Raw genomic sequence first — 17,531 nt, 5'->3', positions numbered from 1 at the left:
CAAATAACAGTATTTAAAACAAAATTATATGAATATTGTAAAACCTTAGCTATAAGATAACAAACTGTAATATTTTCTAATTTACGAATTAGGCTTCTGGCCGTAATAAATAAATAATCTAATCTAATCATTATATTTGCATTTATTCATTTGCGCCAATTCTCTGTCGTACCATTTATTCGTTAGCTTGATATGAACTTCTTTTTCATACGTTACTTATTATCAGTGATAATAATATTACTACTGCGGTATTAAAAATGCAAAATGATCTCAACACATGGTTATGTGCGAATAGGCTAAAGCTGAATATAAACAAAAGCAAATATATGGTCATAACAAGAAAAAATATTAATGATGAGGACTTAAGTGGGCTAAAAATAAATAATGAAAGCATACAGAAAGTTAATAGCATAAAATATTTAGGGAAAAGATTGGTGTTGTGCAGAGATCTACCAAGTATATACAAGAAAAATATAAAATAATTATTTTTAAATCTATTATTGAACCACATTTTGTGTATTGCCCATCGATATTATTCATAATAGCGGACAAAGAAATTGATAAGCTATCGTTATTGGCGACTTAATTATAAATGTCAATACACACACAACATACTCGAGACAGTTAATTAGGACATTCGAATCACTAGCAATGTATCAATTAATTAATTTTAATACAAGAGTAACAGAAACAACGCAAACGAGAATAGACCTACTCTTTAGTAACAAAACTGAAGTTGAAGTATCGAATTTGGATTCGTATAAAATATCGGATCATGAAACCATTTCATTCAAACTACCAATTGAAAAGAAGTACCAAATGAGAATCTATGAAAACCGCGTGTGTTGGAATAACTATGCAAAAGACCACTTAGTAAATCTCCTTACAACTTACAACTTAGCTGAACTAAACAACTGCGAAGTTAGCCTAAACGTCCAAAGAATAAACAGTATCCTTAATGACGTAATGGCCACTTTAACATATAAAAAACGAGTTCAAGTTAAATTGATTAATAAATGGTACGACCATGAACTAACAGAGTTGAATAAGCTGAAATATGAACAATTTAAAATAGCAGAGAGCACCAATAATTGGGATAACTATATTACAATAAAACGATATTACAAAAAGCAGTTAAAATAAAAAAGAAAACATTTATGGAAAACAAAATCTCAAGAAATACTAATAACCAAAAGTTAATGTGGAAATGTCTAAAAGACGCCATAAATCTGAATAGTGAAGTAGCACAAATTCAAAAAATTTCTGTAAATGGTGCTCTTATTGAAGATGATTATGAAATAGCAACTGAATTAAACCGTAACTTTAATGAGAGCATAATCAGAATCATAGATAGCATTGAAATCTTCGAAGCAGGTGGAAATCAAATGCAGATAAGCACAAGCTTGTTTAAACTGAAGGAAATAGATGTTGAAGAACTTATGAGAGTTACAACGAAATTAAAAAACAAGTACGGAGGAAAAAAATTAGTAACGGAAGGTGTATTAAAAGACAGCATGGAGTACTTAGGCTATACCTAGACATGTGTAATTAATGAAAGTTTCCAATTTGGTGTTTTTCCAGACTGCTGGAAGACCTCAGTAAATGTACCTGTGGAAAAAGTAAAGGAAACAATTAAACCAGAGGAGATAATAATAGAAACTGTAGTTAAGAACCAATTGCTGGATTACTTAAATAAATACGAAATTATTATAAATGAGCAGTCGGGGTTTAGATCAAAACACTCGTGTGAAACTGCACTTAACCTGGTAATTGCAGAATGGAAAGAAAGTAGAACGAAGAAACAATTTACAATTTCAGTTTTCCTCGATCTAAAAAGAGCATTCGAAACAGTAGACAGAGATATTCTTATAAAAAAACTGTATAAAATTGGCATTACAAACATAGCGCTTAACTGGTTCAAAAGTTACCTTAGTGGAAGAAAGCAGAAAACTGTAATAAGAAGTAAGATTTTCCCCGAACTGGACATTGAAATAGGATTGCCACAGCGATCGGTGCTTGCAGCAATTCTTTTTATAATTTACATAAATGATATTCAAAACTGTATCAAATACTGCAAAATAAGATTATTCGCTGATGATGCACTTTTGACTATAAGCGGTAATTGATGAGGCAGCCTCGAAAATACAATCGGACCTACAGGCAATATATAAGTGGTTGTGCCAAAATATGTTTAAAATAAACATAGAAAAGACAAAATGCATGATAACGGGGTCTAGAGTGACTCAAGATGATGTGTCGCTAAAAATAGCAAATACCCCTATAGAAAGAGTAACCCGAATAAAATACCTGGGAATAGTTATAGATGACAAATTAAAATTTGATGAACATCTAAAATACATCGAAGCGAAAATTTCCAAAAAAATAGGGTTCATGTTTCGATCATGCAAGCATATTAGTATGCAATACAAAATACTGGTCTATAGATCCATTATCGAGCCGCATTTTATTTACTGTCCTACAATCCTATTCGCATTAGCTGATTCGCAAAAATCCAGGCTACAAATTAAGCAAAACAAAATTATGCGTTTCATATTAAGAAAACGGTATGATACCCCAATTAAAGACTTACTAGACAGCTTAAACTGGCTTAGTGTAAAACAGAACATCACTTACTACACATTGAAGTTTATACACAACATAAAGTTGGGAAACCTGCCGAATTACCTAAGTGAACGTGTCAGACTAAACAGAGAGGTCCATAGCTATCAAACAAGACACAATAAAAACTTTTACTTGCCCGTAGTGAGAACCGAATTCGATAAAAAAAGTATATACTACGAAGGAATTAGAGAATATAATGATCTGTCAATTGATATTAAAAACTGTAATAATACCAAAAAATTTAGAAAATTATTATACAGCTACTGTAAAGCGCTACCTGTCAAGCAGTTAAATTTTTTTTTAGTAAATAATTTTATAGATTATTATATAATTGAAGTCAAAGAAATTCAATGAATTGAAACAAATATGTAAACATTAAAAATACTTTGTACCTTATTAAATTATATAGATCTTTAAGATCGTAGTAAATAAATAAATTAAATTAAATTAAATTATAATTGATAACAAACTTAAATTTGAAGAACATATAAAATACACAGTTGCGAAAGTCGCGAAAAAGATTGGTGTTGTGCAGAGATCTACCAAGTATATACAAGAAAAATATAAAATAATTATTTATAAATCTATTATTGAACCACATTTTGTGTATTGCCCATCGATATTATTCATAATAGCGGACAAAGAAATTGATAAGCGACGAAAGCTTCAAAATAGATGTATGAGGTTTATTCTTAAAAAATGTAGAGATGCTAGAACGGCTGATATGTTAAAAAAGTTGAACTGGTTGAGTGTCAAGCAAAAAATTTGTTTTCATACCATGAAATTGATATTTAATATAAAACATGGAAATGTACCTGAATATTTAAGTAGTAGCGTAGTTCTAGTGGAGCAAACACACAATATAAATACTAGAAATAGACATAATTTTAAATTGCCATTTTTTCGAACAGAAATAGATAAGCAAACCATTTTTTACAAAGGCCTAAAGGGTTACAACGAGCTCCCATTGGAAATTAAAAACTGCAATGAAATCTTAGTTTTTAAGGCAAAATTATATGAATTTTGTAAAACTCTACTTATAAGATAGAATAATACTATTTGTATCTTGAATTAGGCTTTAAGCCGTAATAAATAAATAACTAACTAACTCACTCTCCATAGTTTGCATTATTATGTTGTTCACTAATTCGACTTTCTCATCAATTAGTAGGTTTTCATGTGTGTTGAAGTTACAAGATCTCAGGATGCTTATTAAGATTTCACTATTATATTTATCCCATGCTGTGATTTTCTTGGTCATTCTCATCTGGTACAATTTAGACGTTTTAATATTGAACATTATTGTTTCATGATCTGAAATTTTGTATGCAGGCAAATTATTGCACTGAATTTCATCTGAATTTGAATATAATAAATCAATTTTAGATGCACTTGTATCTGTAATTCGAGTATTAAATTCTACTTTTTGGGTCATACCCATCACAGAAAATATCTCATTCAATTTTGTACTATGTATATGTTGATATGTAGTTCATGTTTATATTAAAATCCCCGATTAGTATATTACATTTACTTCTTTAAAATTTGTCGAATAATATTTCATTTAGGTACTCGATAAACGCTGCATCACTTGTGCTTGGCGAATGATACAGGACCCCTATTTGGCACTTTTTATCGACGTTTTTCAATTTTATTATAATAAAACATAAGTTCATATTGACACTAGCATTATAAATAACATTTATCTCCATTGACCGATGAACATAGGGATTCAAGGGGTTGTGTAGCGCAATATATAGCTTCTCCAACCCAATTGTCAACCTCACCTTCGAGCGGCGAATCCCGTTTCACTAACAGACGAGGCTCTGGCGACCCCAAGCTCCTCATGGAACTTGGGGGTGGGGAGGGAGGGATGGCCTGAAGGTTTAATGTGGCCATATAAATCGTTCCCGAGATGGTCGGGCCAGCACCTTAATGGTGCTGTGTTACCGGAGCGTATCGGATCTGTATCCGACAAAGGACCATCACATTGATAACACTCCCCAAAGCTTTCGGGGAGTAACCTAATCGCTACAACAACAACAACCGATGAACATACACTAGTACTCCTGTATGCCTGCTGTGCGAGTCGCATCTAACAACATCAACATCATTCATATTCAACATCTTTCGTTGTACACGTTTCCGAACATAATATGATACTTGGTGTATGTACTTCAGCCAACACTTCCAGTCCACATTTGTTTGATACTATGCTATTAATATTCAAGTATATGCACTTAAGTTCATTGTGTCTAGTCTGCAGTCTTTGTATCGAATTTTCTTCAGCGGTATCTCATTGGATTTTAGCGGGCTTATCAGTGCGTCGGGTGTTCGCTGCTAGTATCCTAGCCTTTGTTTTTTTGCATTCAAGTGCTTTAGGTAGACTCAGCACTGCCTGCTATTGCACGAGTGATTGACATCTAGCCCTAGATTTAACTTCTCATTTGCCTTTATGCAGTGTATACACTTGTTTGCTGGTTGTTCATTACACTCAATGGTCTTATGCTTACCCAAGCATTTGGTACAAACTTCCTCGTTTTTGCATTCAGTCGCCTTGTGATTGTCCTCTGCATTTGAAACACGTTTTCACATCAACGCCATCGTAAACTTTGCATCTTTCCCATCCTACGTTCAGCTTATCCAATTTTAAAGCATTAGTAAACATTTCCTCGTCCACCTCGAATATGGCGTTGTAATAGTTTTTGTTGCTAGTTTTAACATTATATTGCTTAATAATTGTTATTTCACCCTGTTCTAGGCATTTGTTTTGCTTTCTTAGACACTCGATCCTATAAGATAGGATAGTGCAAATTACACACCTGCTCAAAATAATAGTTACACAGCAGTCCTTCAATTTCAAAACAAGAAAAACCGTTTTATGAATGAATATTATTAAAATAAAACACACTTTAATACTTGTCCTATTTATTAATGAAAATAAGCAAACTTCACATTAAAGTAACGAAAAACATATTAGTTATTATTAAAAAATATTATTTGGCCGAAACTAACCTGCTCATAAAAATAGGTACAATTTTGATGAGATAGTAAGTATGAAAAAAATATATGAAACAAAACTTTTTTTTTACACATTTGACATTGCTTAGTTAATAACCAGTATATCCACCTCCATTCTGAACTAATTTACCCATTATTTTGAGCATGCTATTGATTAAAGTCTGACAGGTTTCTGCGGGTATATCAAACCAAGTTTTTTGAACATATTCCCATAATTGGCCTTTGTTGGAGAACGTTTGACCCCCCAATTTCTTTCTTAAATTTCCCCACAGGTTTTCAATCGGATTTAAGTCCGTGCATTGACTAGGCCACTTCAAAACATTAACATCATGGTCCTCAAAGGATTACTTTTACGACATCAAAGGTGATAGCAGCATAAATAGGCACCGTAGTTAGTGCACAAACGGTTAGAAGGCGCTTACACAAGGCTAATCTACCCGGAAGAATAGCCAGAAAAGTTCCACTAATGCGACCGAAAAATTTAAAAACAAGGTTAACATTTGCAAACGAGCATTTGATTGGTCAGAACCGGGATCGAAAAAGTGGAGAAATATACTCTGGAGCGACGAAACAAAAATATATTTGTTTTGAAATGATGCGGAAAGAAATGGAAGTCGCCCAAAAGGAAAGGAGTTCCACTTCCGTTTCACAAAAAAAAACTGTGAAGCATAGAGGTGGAAATGTTATGGTATAGGGGTGTTTTTCTTGGTATGGGGTAGGTCCTATATGCAGAACAAGCAATAAAATGACAGCTGTGGAGTACAAGGACAAACTAGAAAATGTCATGCCGAGGAAAAAAATTACGTTGGGTGTATGAGCAAGACAACGACCCAAAACATACATCTAAGCTGGTCAAGAAATCCTTTGAGGACCATGATGTTAATGTTTTGAAGTGGCCTAGTCAATCTCCGGACTTAAATCGGATTGAAAACCTGTGGGGAGATTTAAGAAAGAAATTGGCAGGTCAAATTTTCTCCAAAAAAGGCCAATTATGGGAATATGTTCAAAAAACTTGGTTTGATATACCCGCAGAAACCTGCCGGACTTTAATCAATAGCATGCTCAAAATAATGGGTAAAGTAGTTCAGAATGGAGGTGGATATACTGGTTATTAACTAAGCAATGTCAAATGTGTAGAAGAAAAGTTTTGTTTCATATATTTTTTTCATACTTACTATCTCATCAAAATTGTACCTAGTTTTATGAGCAGGTTAGTTTCGGCCAAATAATGTTTTTTAATAATAACTAATATGTTTTTCGTTACTTTAATGTGAAGTTTGCTTATTTTCATTAATAAATAGGACAAGAATAAAAATGTGTTTTATTTTCATAATATTGATTAATAAAACGAATTTTTTTTCTTTTGAAATTGAAGGACTGCTGTGTAACTATTATTTTGAGCAGGTGTGTATATCTTGAATTAGGCTTTAAGCCGTAATAAATAATTAATAAGCTCCAAATACAGCAAAACAAAGCAATGCGTGAGATACTAAAATGCTCTTATAGAACATCAAAGAGTATTATGCTTCCTATGTTAAATTGGCTTAGTATTAAACAATTAATCTGTTATTACTCTTTGAAGTTTATACATTACATAACACAGGGAATGTTACCAAATTATCTGAGTGATAGGATACAGTACAATCATGAGATTCATAACTATAGAACTAGGAGTAGCAGAAATTTAAGACTGCATAAAGTAAGAACCGAGTTCGTTAAAAAGACCTTAGAATACGTAGGCTATAAAATGTATAATGAATGTGAAAACGTTGTTAAGTTTAAAGAAAAACTATTTCTATATTGTAAAAGTTTAAATATGTAATATTAGTTAAACAATGAATTTACTCATTTCTTTATAAAGAAATAGTTTTAAGAAACAGTTATGAATTTTGTAAATTGTACTATATAATGAATTAGGCTTTTTTGGACGTAATAAACAAAATAAATAAATAAATACTATTTTTTGAACGATTTAAAATTTTGCATTTTTGCCTTCGGTTTATTGTTTTCGAGGTCAATACGCGCCTTTTGACACCTCTCCCGTTATTTTTGGACGATACCACTGTCTAGACTTTTACCAAGGGTGCCCTTATTTGAGTGCTGATCCAATGAGATTAGATCGTGATCCAGAGCTGGATGGCTCGTTAGAGTGCCCTAAATAACAGCGTAATTTTGCCACTTTTTGAAAGAATCTTTTGAATTTATATATTTATTAGTCTACAAAATTAACAATTAATCAGACTAAATATATGTAGTTACGGATTACAGATAAAGTACAGAAGTATACAAAGTGAACAAAATTTATATAATAAAATATGTATATATATTAGCCGTGTTTTTTAACACGCGTATATCCGTTTACGCTTAAACTTTATATGGACTGCTAAGCGACAAACTTTAAATACACCTCTGAAATTGCTGCGCATCAATTTTGTGCTACGAAATTTCAATACGCATTATACTCAGATGTAACTGAAATATGTGTCTTTGTTTCACCCTCTACACTAATTCTATGTATTCTATGTGTGTCCACAATTCATCGCAACTGATTCAGCTATATGTTATACCCTTTGGCCATGTTGTTGTTGTTGTAGCAATGCTCGCCCCACCTAATAGCCACGACCGATCACAAATTGTCATCAATATCCTCTAACGGGAGTCCAAGGAAACTTGCCGTTTCAACAGGGGTGGACCATAAGGAAAGGGGTGTTAAGAGGCGTTGGTTCCACATTACAATTAAAGAGATGGTTGGTGTCATGTGGGGACACATTGCAAGCGGGGCATACATTTTGTATGTCGGGGTTGATTCTGGATAGGTAAGAGTTTAACCTGTTACAGTATCCAGAACAAAGTTGAGCAAGAGTGACACGCGTTTCCCTGGGGAGTATGCGTTCCTCTTCCGCGAGTTCTGGATATTTTTCTTCAAGTACTGGATTCACCGGGCAATTCCCGACATAAAGGTCCGACGCCTGTCTATGGAGTTCACCAAGGACCTGCTTGTGTTTTTTCGCTTCATACGGCTGGGTTCTCAGGTGCCGTATTTCCTCAAAATGCTTACGGAGATGACTCCTTAGGCCCCTAGCCGGTGCTGGTTCGTCAATCAGATGTCTGTTGGGATGCCCAGGTTTCTGGGTATTCAACAGAAACTGTTTGGTCAGCATCTCATTTCTCTCCCTGATGGGGAGTATTCTCGCCTCATTATGCTGATGGTGTTCTGGGGACATAAGAAGACAGCCCGTGGCGATTCTGAGAGCAGTATTTTGGCCGGCCTGTAGTTTCTTCCAGTGGGTAGTTTTTAGGCTTGGCGAACATATGGATGACGCGTAGCACGTAATCGGCTGGCTAATTGCTTTGTATGTGGTCACGAGCGTTTCTTTATCTTTTCCCCAGGTACTGCCAGCAAGGGATTTGAGGATTTTATTACGGCTCTGAATTCTCGGAACAATTGCGGTTGCGTGCGCACCAAAATGTAGATCCTGATCAAACGTCACACCCAAGATTTTGGGGTGTAGGACAGTCGGTAGCGTAGTGCCATCGACGTGGATGTTCAATATGGTCGACATTTGGGGCGTCCATGTTGTAAATAAGGTCGCGGAAGATTTAGTCGGTGACAATGCCAGGTTTCGCGAGGCGAAAAACTGGAGAGATCAGGGAGATAGCCGTTTATTTTATTGCATAGCTCATCGATCTCTGGGCCTGGGCCTGTGGCCATTATTGTGCAGTCATCGGCGTAGGAAACGATTGTGACTCCTTCCGGTGGTGAAGGTAGCTTAGATATGTAGAAATTAAACAAAATTGGGGATAGGCCACCACCCTGTGGCACCCCTTGTTTAATTCTCCTTGGTTTTGATGTTTCGTTTCTGAATTGCACCGATGCCTGCCGACCACCCAGATAATTTGCGGTCCACCTTTTAAGACATGGGGGAAGGGTAGACCCTTCCAGGTCTTGCAGTAATGAGCCATGGTTGACCGTATCAAAGGCTTTTGATAGGTCTAGCGCTACGAGTACTGTTCTATGGTGGGGGTATTGATTCAAACCGCAATTTATCTGGGTGCCAATGACATTTAGCGCGGAGGTAGTGCTATAGAGTTTTCTGAAGCCATGCTGATGAGGGGCTAGCTGCAAATGTGCTTGGAAATAAGGGAGCAAAATGGCTTCAAGCGTCTTTGCCACTGGCGATAGGAGAGATATCGGACGACATGACTCACCTACGTTAGCTGGTTTCCCAGGCTTTAGTAGCGGGACCACCTTGGCCATTTTCCATTTCTCGGGTATGGCAAAGGTGGAGAGAGACAGGTTGAAGAAATGCGCTAAATATTTGAGACCCTCTTTCCCTAGGTTTTTAAGCATCGGCATGGCTATGCCGTCTGGGCCCACTGCTTTGGATGGTTTAGCGCGACCAATGGCGTCCTCAACCTCTCTAGCGGTGATGGTGATTGGTGACGCGCTGAATTTGTGTTTATGTGCGTGTCTATTGGCTCTCCGTCTATCTTTGTCGACCGTAGGATGCGTTATATATTGTCCGCAGAAAGCGCTCGCGCATTTTTCCGCATCCGACAGCACCTTATCGCCAAAGGCGATGGAAACTTTGTCTTTGTGCTTAGTCGGATTCGATAGGGACTTTACGGTGGACCAAAGTTTACCTACACCGGTAGAGAGGTTACAACCTCTTAGGTGCTCTTCCCATTTCGCCCGCTTGTGTTCGTCCACAAGCAATCTGATGCGTTGGTTTATATCCCTTATTTGGGGGTCGCCTGGATCAAGCTGTCTTATAAGGTCGCGTTCCCTCGCTAAGCTCGCGACCTCCGCCGGGAAGTGGGGACGGATTTCGGGAATTCTCCCGGCGGGAATGAAATGTGACGAGGCGGATTCAATGACCTTACGGAAGGCACGCTCCGCTTGGCGGGCATCAGTCGGGATAGGGAGGGCAGCAAAGCTGCTCTGTTGCAGATTTATATTCTTCCCACTTTCCTTTTTTGAAGTTTATGAAAGTGCGTTTTTCGGTGACGATGAAGTAGGCGGTACGCTCGAACGAAATAAGTATGGGCAGGTGGTCGGATGCCAATGTTACCATCGGCTGCCAGTTCACGCAGTTTACGAGTTCTGCGCTCACGATTGAGATATCTGGCGAGCTATGACAGCTTCCTACCATACGTGTGGGGGCGTCTCCGTTTATTGTGCAGAACGTCGTTTCTTCTATTTGATCCGCCAACAACTCACCCCTACTGTCCGCCCGCAAGTTTGAATGCCATAGATCGTGATGGGCATTGAAATCGCCTAAGATAATGCGATTGTTGCCAGTGAGTAAGGCCTCGATTTTAGGGCGGTATCCACTGGGGCAACAGGTGACAGGAGGGATGTAGATGTTGATTATTTCTAGGTTTTCATCGCCTGACCGGACAGATAGGCCTTGACGTTCTAAGACATTGTCCCTGCGGTCGATGCCAGGATCAAATATATAATATTGCAGAGTGGTGTATGATAAACGCGAGGCTGCCTCCATTTCCGCTCTCGCGGTCTTTCCTGTGGACATTATACCCAGAGCAGGTCTGCAATGCAGATCTTGCTGTGAGTTTAGTCTCTTGAATCGCAGCAATGCGGATGTTGTGCCGCTTCATGAATTCGACTATCTCCGTAATCTTCCCAGTTAGTCCATTACAGTTTAACTGCAGAATTCTGAAGTGCATGAGGGGTGACGCCGCCACTCTAGGGGTAAGTGACGGGTGACTACGCCTAGGTTGTGGAAGGCCAGGACGCAATTGCTGTTGTGGCCTTGGGACTGGGCGCCCTTGGGCAAGCATTGGGGTACCCGGATGATTTGGGTTTGCGACCTGGCAACATGGCGCGATGAAACCCGTCGAGGGGTTGCCGTCGCGGAGACCAGAACATCTAGGAAAGTGGCACCACCCAAGGCAGGAGCTGCATTGAGCGGATGTCGCAAACCTATATATTCTGTGCTGGCAGACGGTGCAAACGGAGGTAGGGACTAAGAGTCTGTTTCCCTGACCTGCACGATTGCTGCCAGAAAAGAGGGGGGGGGGGGGGGGGGGGGGAGGGGGGGGAGAAGAATACGGGGGCAGGGGCTGATGCTCAGCATTGCTACCAGCTCTACTACGACGGTTATGAGTGGTATCAGCTGTTTGAGTTGTTGGCGCCGTGGGGGGCGAGCAGCAGCGGGTACTTGTTGTGGCTTGCTGAGTAGCGAGGCTGCTGGAAGGTAGTGGAGGGGCGCTTAGGCGTAGACTACGTGACGCCCTTGGGCGTGAGCAGCAAGGAGCCACAAAAGATTTATAAAAGTTACGTGGACGTCGGGTTTTGGGATCAAGCCCATAACAACCTGTCCGATGCAACCATCCCTTGCACGAGACACACTGAACAGAGTATGACCGTCCTAAAAAGATTCTTTTCTGGCAAATGCAGCAAAACCATTTCTCAGGACCGGGGTCAGGAGACGGAACCGGATTGGGTTCGATACCTTCCCGGAGTAAGAGAATATGTAGCAGTCCTGCTGCAAGGATCTGCAGGGAGGATGACAATTTGTCGGAGGGACGAAACAAATTAAATGGGGTCACACTGAAATGACAGTCCCGAGTCGCTCCGGTACATAGAACCCACTGCCTTGGGAAGCGACCCTTTGGCCATCAGGGTGTTGTGTCTCCGCTTTTCGGTACACCCTGTTGCTGTTGTTTAACCACAGCCGATAGATGGGTCTCCTAAGCATTATCTAAGCGAGGATAGGCGTTTTTTTTTTTTCACGCGCAAACGAAACGTATACGCGTGTAAAAAAAAACACGGCTATTATTAAATCAGTTGTCGGGATGGACTGCGATACCGAACAACGGGAATTGATTATTAGTGCCCTCGGAACCCTGCAAAAATCGTTAGATCATGCGGTCCACATGCGTCAAATTGGAGTACTCAATGGATTACTCTTATGTAATGCTGAGCTGGAGTATATGGTCCAGTCCTAGGACATCGCAATGTTGTGTTGTTGTTGTTGTAGCAATGCTCGCCCCACCTAATAGCCGCGACCGATCACAAATTGTCATCAATATCCTCTAACGGGAGTCCAAGGAAACTTGCCGTTTCAACAGGGGTGGACCATAAGGAAAGGGGTGTTAGAGGCGTTGGTTCCACATTACAATTGAAGAGATGGTTGGTGTCATGTGGGGACACATTGCAAGCGGGGCATACATTTTGTATGTAGGGGTTGATTCTGGATAGGTAAGAGTTTAACCTGTTACAGTATCCAGAACGAAGTTGAGCAAGAGTGACACGCGTTTCCCTGGGGAGTATGCGTTCCTCTTCCGCGAGTTTTGGATAATTTTCGTTAAGTACTGGATTCACCGGGTAATTCCCGGCATAAAGGTCCGACGCCTGTTTATGGAGTTCACCAAGGACCTGCTTGTGTTTTTTCACTTCATACGACTGGGTTCTCAGGTGCCGTATTTCCTCAAAATGCTTAGGGAGATGACTCCTTAAGCCCCTAGACGGTGCTGGTTCATCAATCAGATGTCTGTTGGGATGCCCAGGTTTCTGGGTATTCAACAGGAACTGTTTGGTCAGCATCTCATTTCTCTCCCTGATGGGGAGTATTCTCGCCTCACTATGCAGATGGTGTTCTGGGGACATAAGAAGACAGCCCATGGCGATTCTGAGAGCAGTATTTTGGCAGGCCTTTAGTTTCTTCCAGTGGGTGATTTTTAGGCTTGGCGACCATATAGGTGACGCGTAGCACGTAATCGGCTGGCTAATTGCTTTGTATGTAGTAATGAGCGTTTCTTTATCTTTTCCCCAAGTACTGCCAGCGAGGGATTTGAGGATTTTGTTACGGCTCTGAATTCTCGGAACAATTGCGGCTGCGAGCTCACCAAAATGTAGATCCTGAAGGGGAAGGGTAGACCCTTCCAGGTCTTGCAGTGTTGTGTCATACTGGGTACTCCATGGATTACTCTGATGTAATGCTGAGCTGGGTAATAGTCTAGTTGAGGGGTCGACTGCTAATACGCTACCAATAATATCGAGAGAGGTGTCAAACGACGCGTATTGTCATCAGTATTAATAATCCGAACGCGGAAAATAAAAATATTAATTCGTTTAAAAGATATTAAAGAAAAACCGAAAAAAGACCCGCGGGTATCTCCGAAACCGGGGGTCGGATCCATAGTATTTTTGCGCAGAACACCTTTCTGAGTTGGCGGCCTTCGGCCGCGTTTATAAAAAATAAACCTGGGCTACGCCATGCCAAGTCCGGGTGTGTGGTATAACCGTCGCTACCGCCGCGGTGATGCACAATTTTTTTGTGGGTACGAACACAACAACAACCACATTGAAATCGCTAACTTCAACTGCAAATAAATCCGGACAGATGAAATTTTTCTTTTCCGCCTTCGGATTATTGTTCTCCAGATTAATACGCGTCTTTTGACACCCCAGTCGATATTTTTGGTAGCGTAATAGCAGTCAACCCCTCAACTAGACTATTACCAAAAATTTTAAGTCGTTCAAAAGATATTAACGAAAAACCGAAAAGACCCATGGGGACCTCCGAAAGCGGTGGTGGTATCCATAGTATTTTTGCGCAGAACACCTTTCTGCGTTGGCGGCCTTCGGCAGCGTCCATAAAAAATTACCCTGGGTGGGTCCAACACCGGTTTGGAGACCAAAACTATATCCACGCAAAACACTTATGTGCACAATTTTTTTTGTGGGTACCCCAACATTACAACAACCACATGAAAACTGCAAATATCTCCGGACAGATATAACATTTTTCTTTTCCGCCTTCGGATTATTGTTCTCGAGATTAATACACGTCTTTTAACACCTCTTTCGATATTTTTGGTAGCGTATTAGCAGTCGACCCCTCAACAAAACTTTTACCTGAGGGTAATAGTCTAGTTGAGGGGTCGACTGCTAATACGCTACCAAAAATATCGATAGAGGTGTCGCCTTGTTCTCGAGATTAATACGCGTCTTTTGACACTTCTCTCAATATTTTTTTACGCGTATTAGCAGTCGACCTCTCAACTAGACTATTACCTTATTTTTTATAAGCGCGGCCGAAGGCCTCCAACGCAGAAAGGTGTTCTGCACAAAAATACTATGGATCCCAACCCCGGTTTCGGAAGTACCCGCGGGTATTTTTCAGTTTTTCGTTAATATCTTTTGAACGGGTAAAAAAAGTTAATTCCGCTTTCGGATTCTTGATCTAGATGTGAATACGCCTTTTGATACCTCACTCAAAAAAAAGGCCCTGTTTTAGGGTGGGCCCCTAAACTGCACAATTACCTTTTTTGTATCAATCGTGGTTAATTCTGGAGCACTCGCATGGTCCATATCATGCATGTATGGAGTACTCGCGATTTTTGCAGGGAATGGACGTGATTTCGAGAAGCTGATGTAAATTTAATAGAAAATAAGAAAGGCTGCTATATGTGCGAGGTTGGAAAGGAATTCAAGCTCATGATTAAAAAAGACAATAAAAAAACTTACGCGTGCAGGTTGCTAATATAAGAATTGCCCAATTTAGTATTTTTGACACCATCTTGTATTTTGAACCCCTTTTTCGTACGATTTGATAAGTATTTTACTATGAAGTCATACCACCTTCTAGAAATCGAATTTTTCACTCATTGGTAAATTGGGTTATTCTTTATCGATTCCTCCAAGACCATACATATGTATACCATTTTCTAACCGACACATACATTTTATCATTGCGAATTCTGACCACAAAACAAAACACTACAGCTCCTCATACGTAAAACCAGCTCATTATATTTGCCAAATAAATTGTCCAAATCACAAATTTAAATCAATTTATTGTTTTCATTTATTGATCACACAATCCAATTTTACTACAAAACTTTTCTTCCCTAGATACGATGATAAATGATCTAAGCTGATAAAACTCGATAGCAAAACGCACCGAATCTGTTCTAAGCTACGAGGAACAATGGTACACTGTGGCGAGTATAAGCAACTTCGACACATCACTACAACATTATGCCATTAGAACTAAAAATAACACCATTGGACTAAATATGACCCCATTTATACCAGAGCTGATGAAAATTACATCATTGGCCCGTAATCATAGTCGAAATAAAATAGAGTTTTATAGAAAGAAAACGTTACAAAGCTAATTTTGTTAATTTCTAAGAAAAAAGCGCGAAAGTTTCAGAAAAAGTATCGTCACGCGCCAAGTAATCGATGATGATGCCAGATCGGTATTACATACCAAATGTGGTGTTCCCACATACTCCCTCTCCAGTGACCTTGTCACGATTATTGGAAGTGCACGGCAGCCGGTCTACTAATTGGTGTTAGTGGAGCGGCGGTTGACTCTTGTGAAATCTGTTGGTGATTATCTCTGCCGAAAAACGCTGGTTTTGGTCGGTCTACTGAAATCGATACCACTTTTTTGTTGATTTTTACCTTGTATACTCTGTCATTTTCTCCTTGGATAACTTCGTAAGGACCACTGTACGGTGGATCCAGTGGTTGTTAAACAGCGTCCGACCGGATGAAAACGTGTGAACACTGTTCGATGTTCTTGAGAAGAAAAGGTTTCTCCTTGGCACGGTGCACTGTTGGTGTTGGTCGTATTTGGCGCATGTATTGACGAAGATAATCGAGACAATTTTCGGATCTTACATCTGATTCAACGTTGTCAAAAAATTCGTTAGGAACTCTTTATGGAGCTCCATATAACATATCGGCGGTTGATGCTTTCAACGACACCTTATAGCATGTGCGTAACCCAAGCAGTACTGTTGGTAGGAGGTCAGGCCATGGTAATTTCTCATTGGCTTGGCTAACTCCTTCAGCACCAATGACTCGAACTGAGTAACCTGATCGGTGGTTATGATTTTCGGGGTTACGAAGCGAGCTACCCAATTTGACACCCCTAACTACGAGCTATCACTCTTCAGCTTAGAACTGTTCACTACCACGGCAAAGATGACTTGATACGAAACATTTGTTTACACTCTCATTTTTTGCACTCTCACGAGGGATTTATCTGAAATTTGTGTTGGCAACAATCACAAATAAATCCTGAACCAGCTGAAGCTCTAAAACTGCAGAGATGCGTTCAAAAATTATGGGAGAAAAGATAAAAATACTTGTTTTAGTGTAAATATATTTAGTTCGAAGGCAGAGATTAAATATCTCTTCCCATTCAATAGTTATCACTAAAAACAGGTTTTGTAAATATGAGGTCCCAATGCAAGCAGTTTATTTTGATCAGAGAACCTGGATCGTCAGACATGTAAGATAAGCCGTATCCACTAAGTGTTTTTAACTAAAATATCCTTGGTCCAATTTACTCAAATTTCAAAAGAAGATTTTGGTTTCGCTGTGAGTTAAATGCGTTACAATATTTGACTAATTAATTTAATTAAAATGTAAATTTTACTTAGATTTGTTTATATTTAACTCTAACTAGCCGTATTATTGTAAAATAATTTTAAAGAAATGAATATTTTTCGACAATTATTTATTAAATGATTGAAACTATAAAATCGCAAAATATATGATCTATTCATTTTTGTTTGGAGTGGCATCATTGACAAATGTTATAAAAAATGTGCATTTTGACAGCGCTCTCCCGAAACAGAGTCGCAAATCCGTGATAAGATCTAAAGCTGGATACATTGGTGGTTTATCGGTAACCGTATCGGTAACCTTTTAACAGCTGATTCGACCAACCTTATGAGAATCAATGCAATCGATGATTGGTGCCGCTAAGGTCGTAATCGTATCAAAGAGTATATATTTGTTAAGAGGCGTCACTCGATACTTTGTTGTTGCCAAAGCAACCCTGTCATGTCGAATGTGATTCTCAAGGAAGTTTTGTTCCGTTTTTTTTAACTGAATCCTA

The 17,531-nt window shown here is 39.0% G+C and overlaps 1 protein-coding gene across 10 annotated transcripts in view; it reads right to left on the bottom strand.

The window, feature by feature from the left end:
* Positions 1 to 15,534, bottom strand: part of dtn (transmembrane protein 132C dtn) — a 597,671-nt gene extending 582,137 nt beyond the window's left edge. For 9 of the 10 annotated variants that reach the window (XM_067782100.1, XM_067782098.1, XM_067782097.1 and 6 more), the window contains exon 1: positions 15,140 to 15,534. In XM_067782100.1, the coding sequence (XP_067638201.1) occupies positions 15,140 to 15,191 (52 nt within the window). In that variant the 5' untranslated portion in view covers positions 15,192 to 15,534. The remainder of the gene's footprint in view (positions 1 to 15,139) is intronic. The other variant, XM_067782099.1, reaches the window with a different exon arrangement.
* Positions 15,535 to 17,531: the final 1,997 nt, after the last annotated feature.

Source organism: Eurosta solidaginis, chromosome 4 (genome assembly GCF_040869045.1).
Source record: "Eurosta solidaginis isolate ZX-2024a chromosome 4, ASM4086904v1, whole genome shotgun sequence".
In the NCBI taxonomy this organism is placed as follows: domain Eukaryota; kingdom Metazoa; phylum Arthropoda; class Insecta; order Diptera; family Tephritidae; genus Eurosta; species Eurosta solidaginis.
Note: the sequence above shows the minus strand (reverse complement) of the source record. Positions and strands in the feature narration are given on the sequence as shown.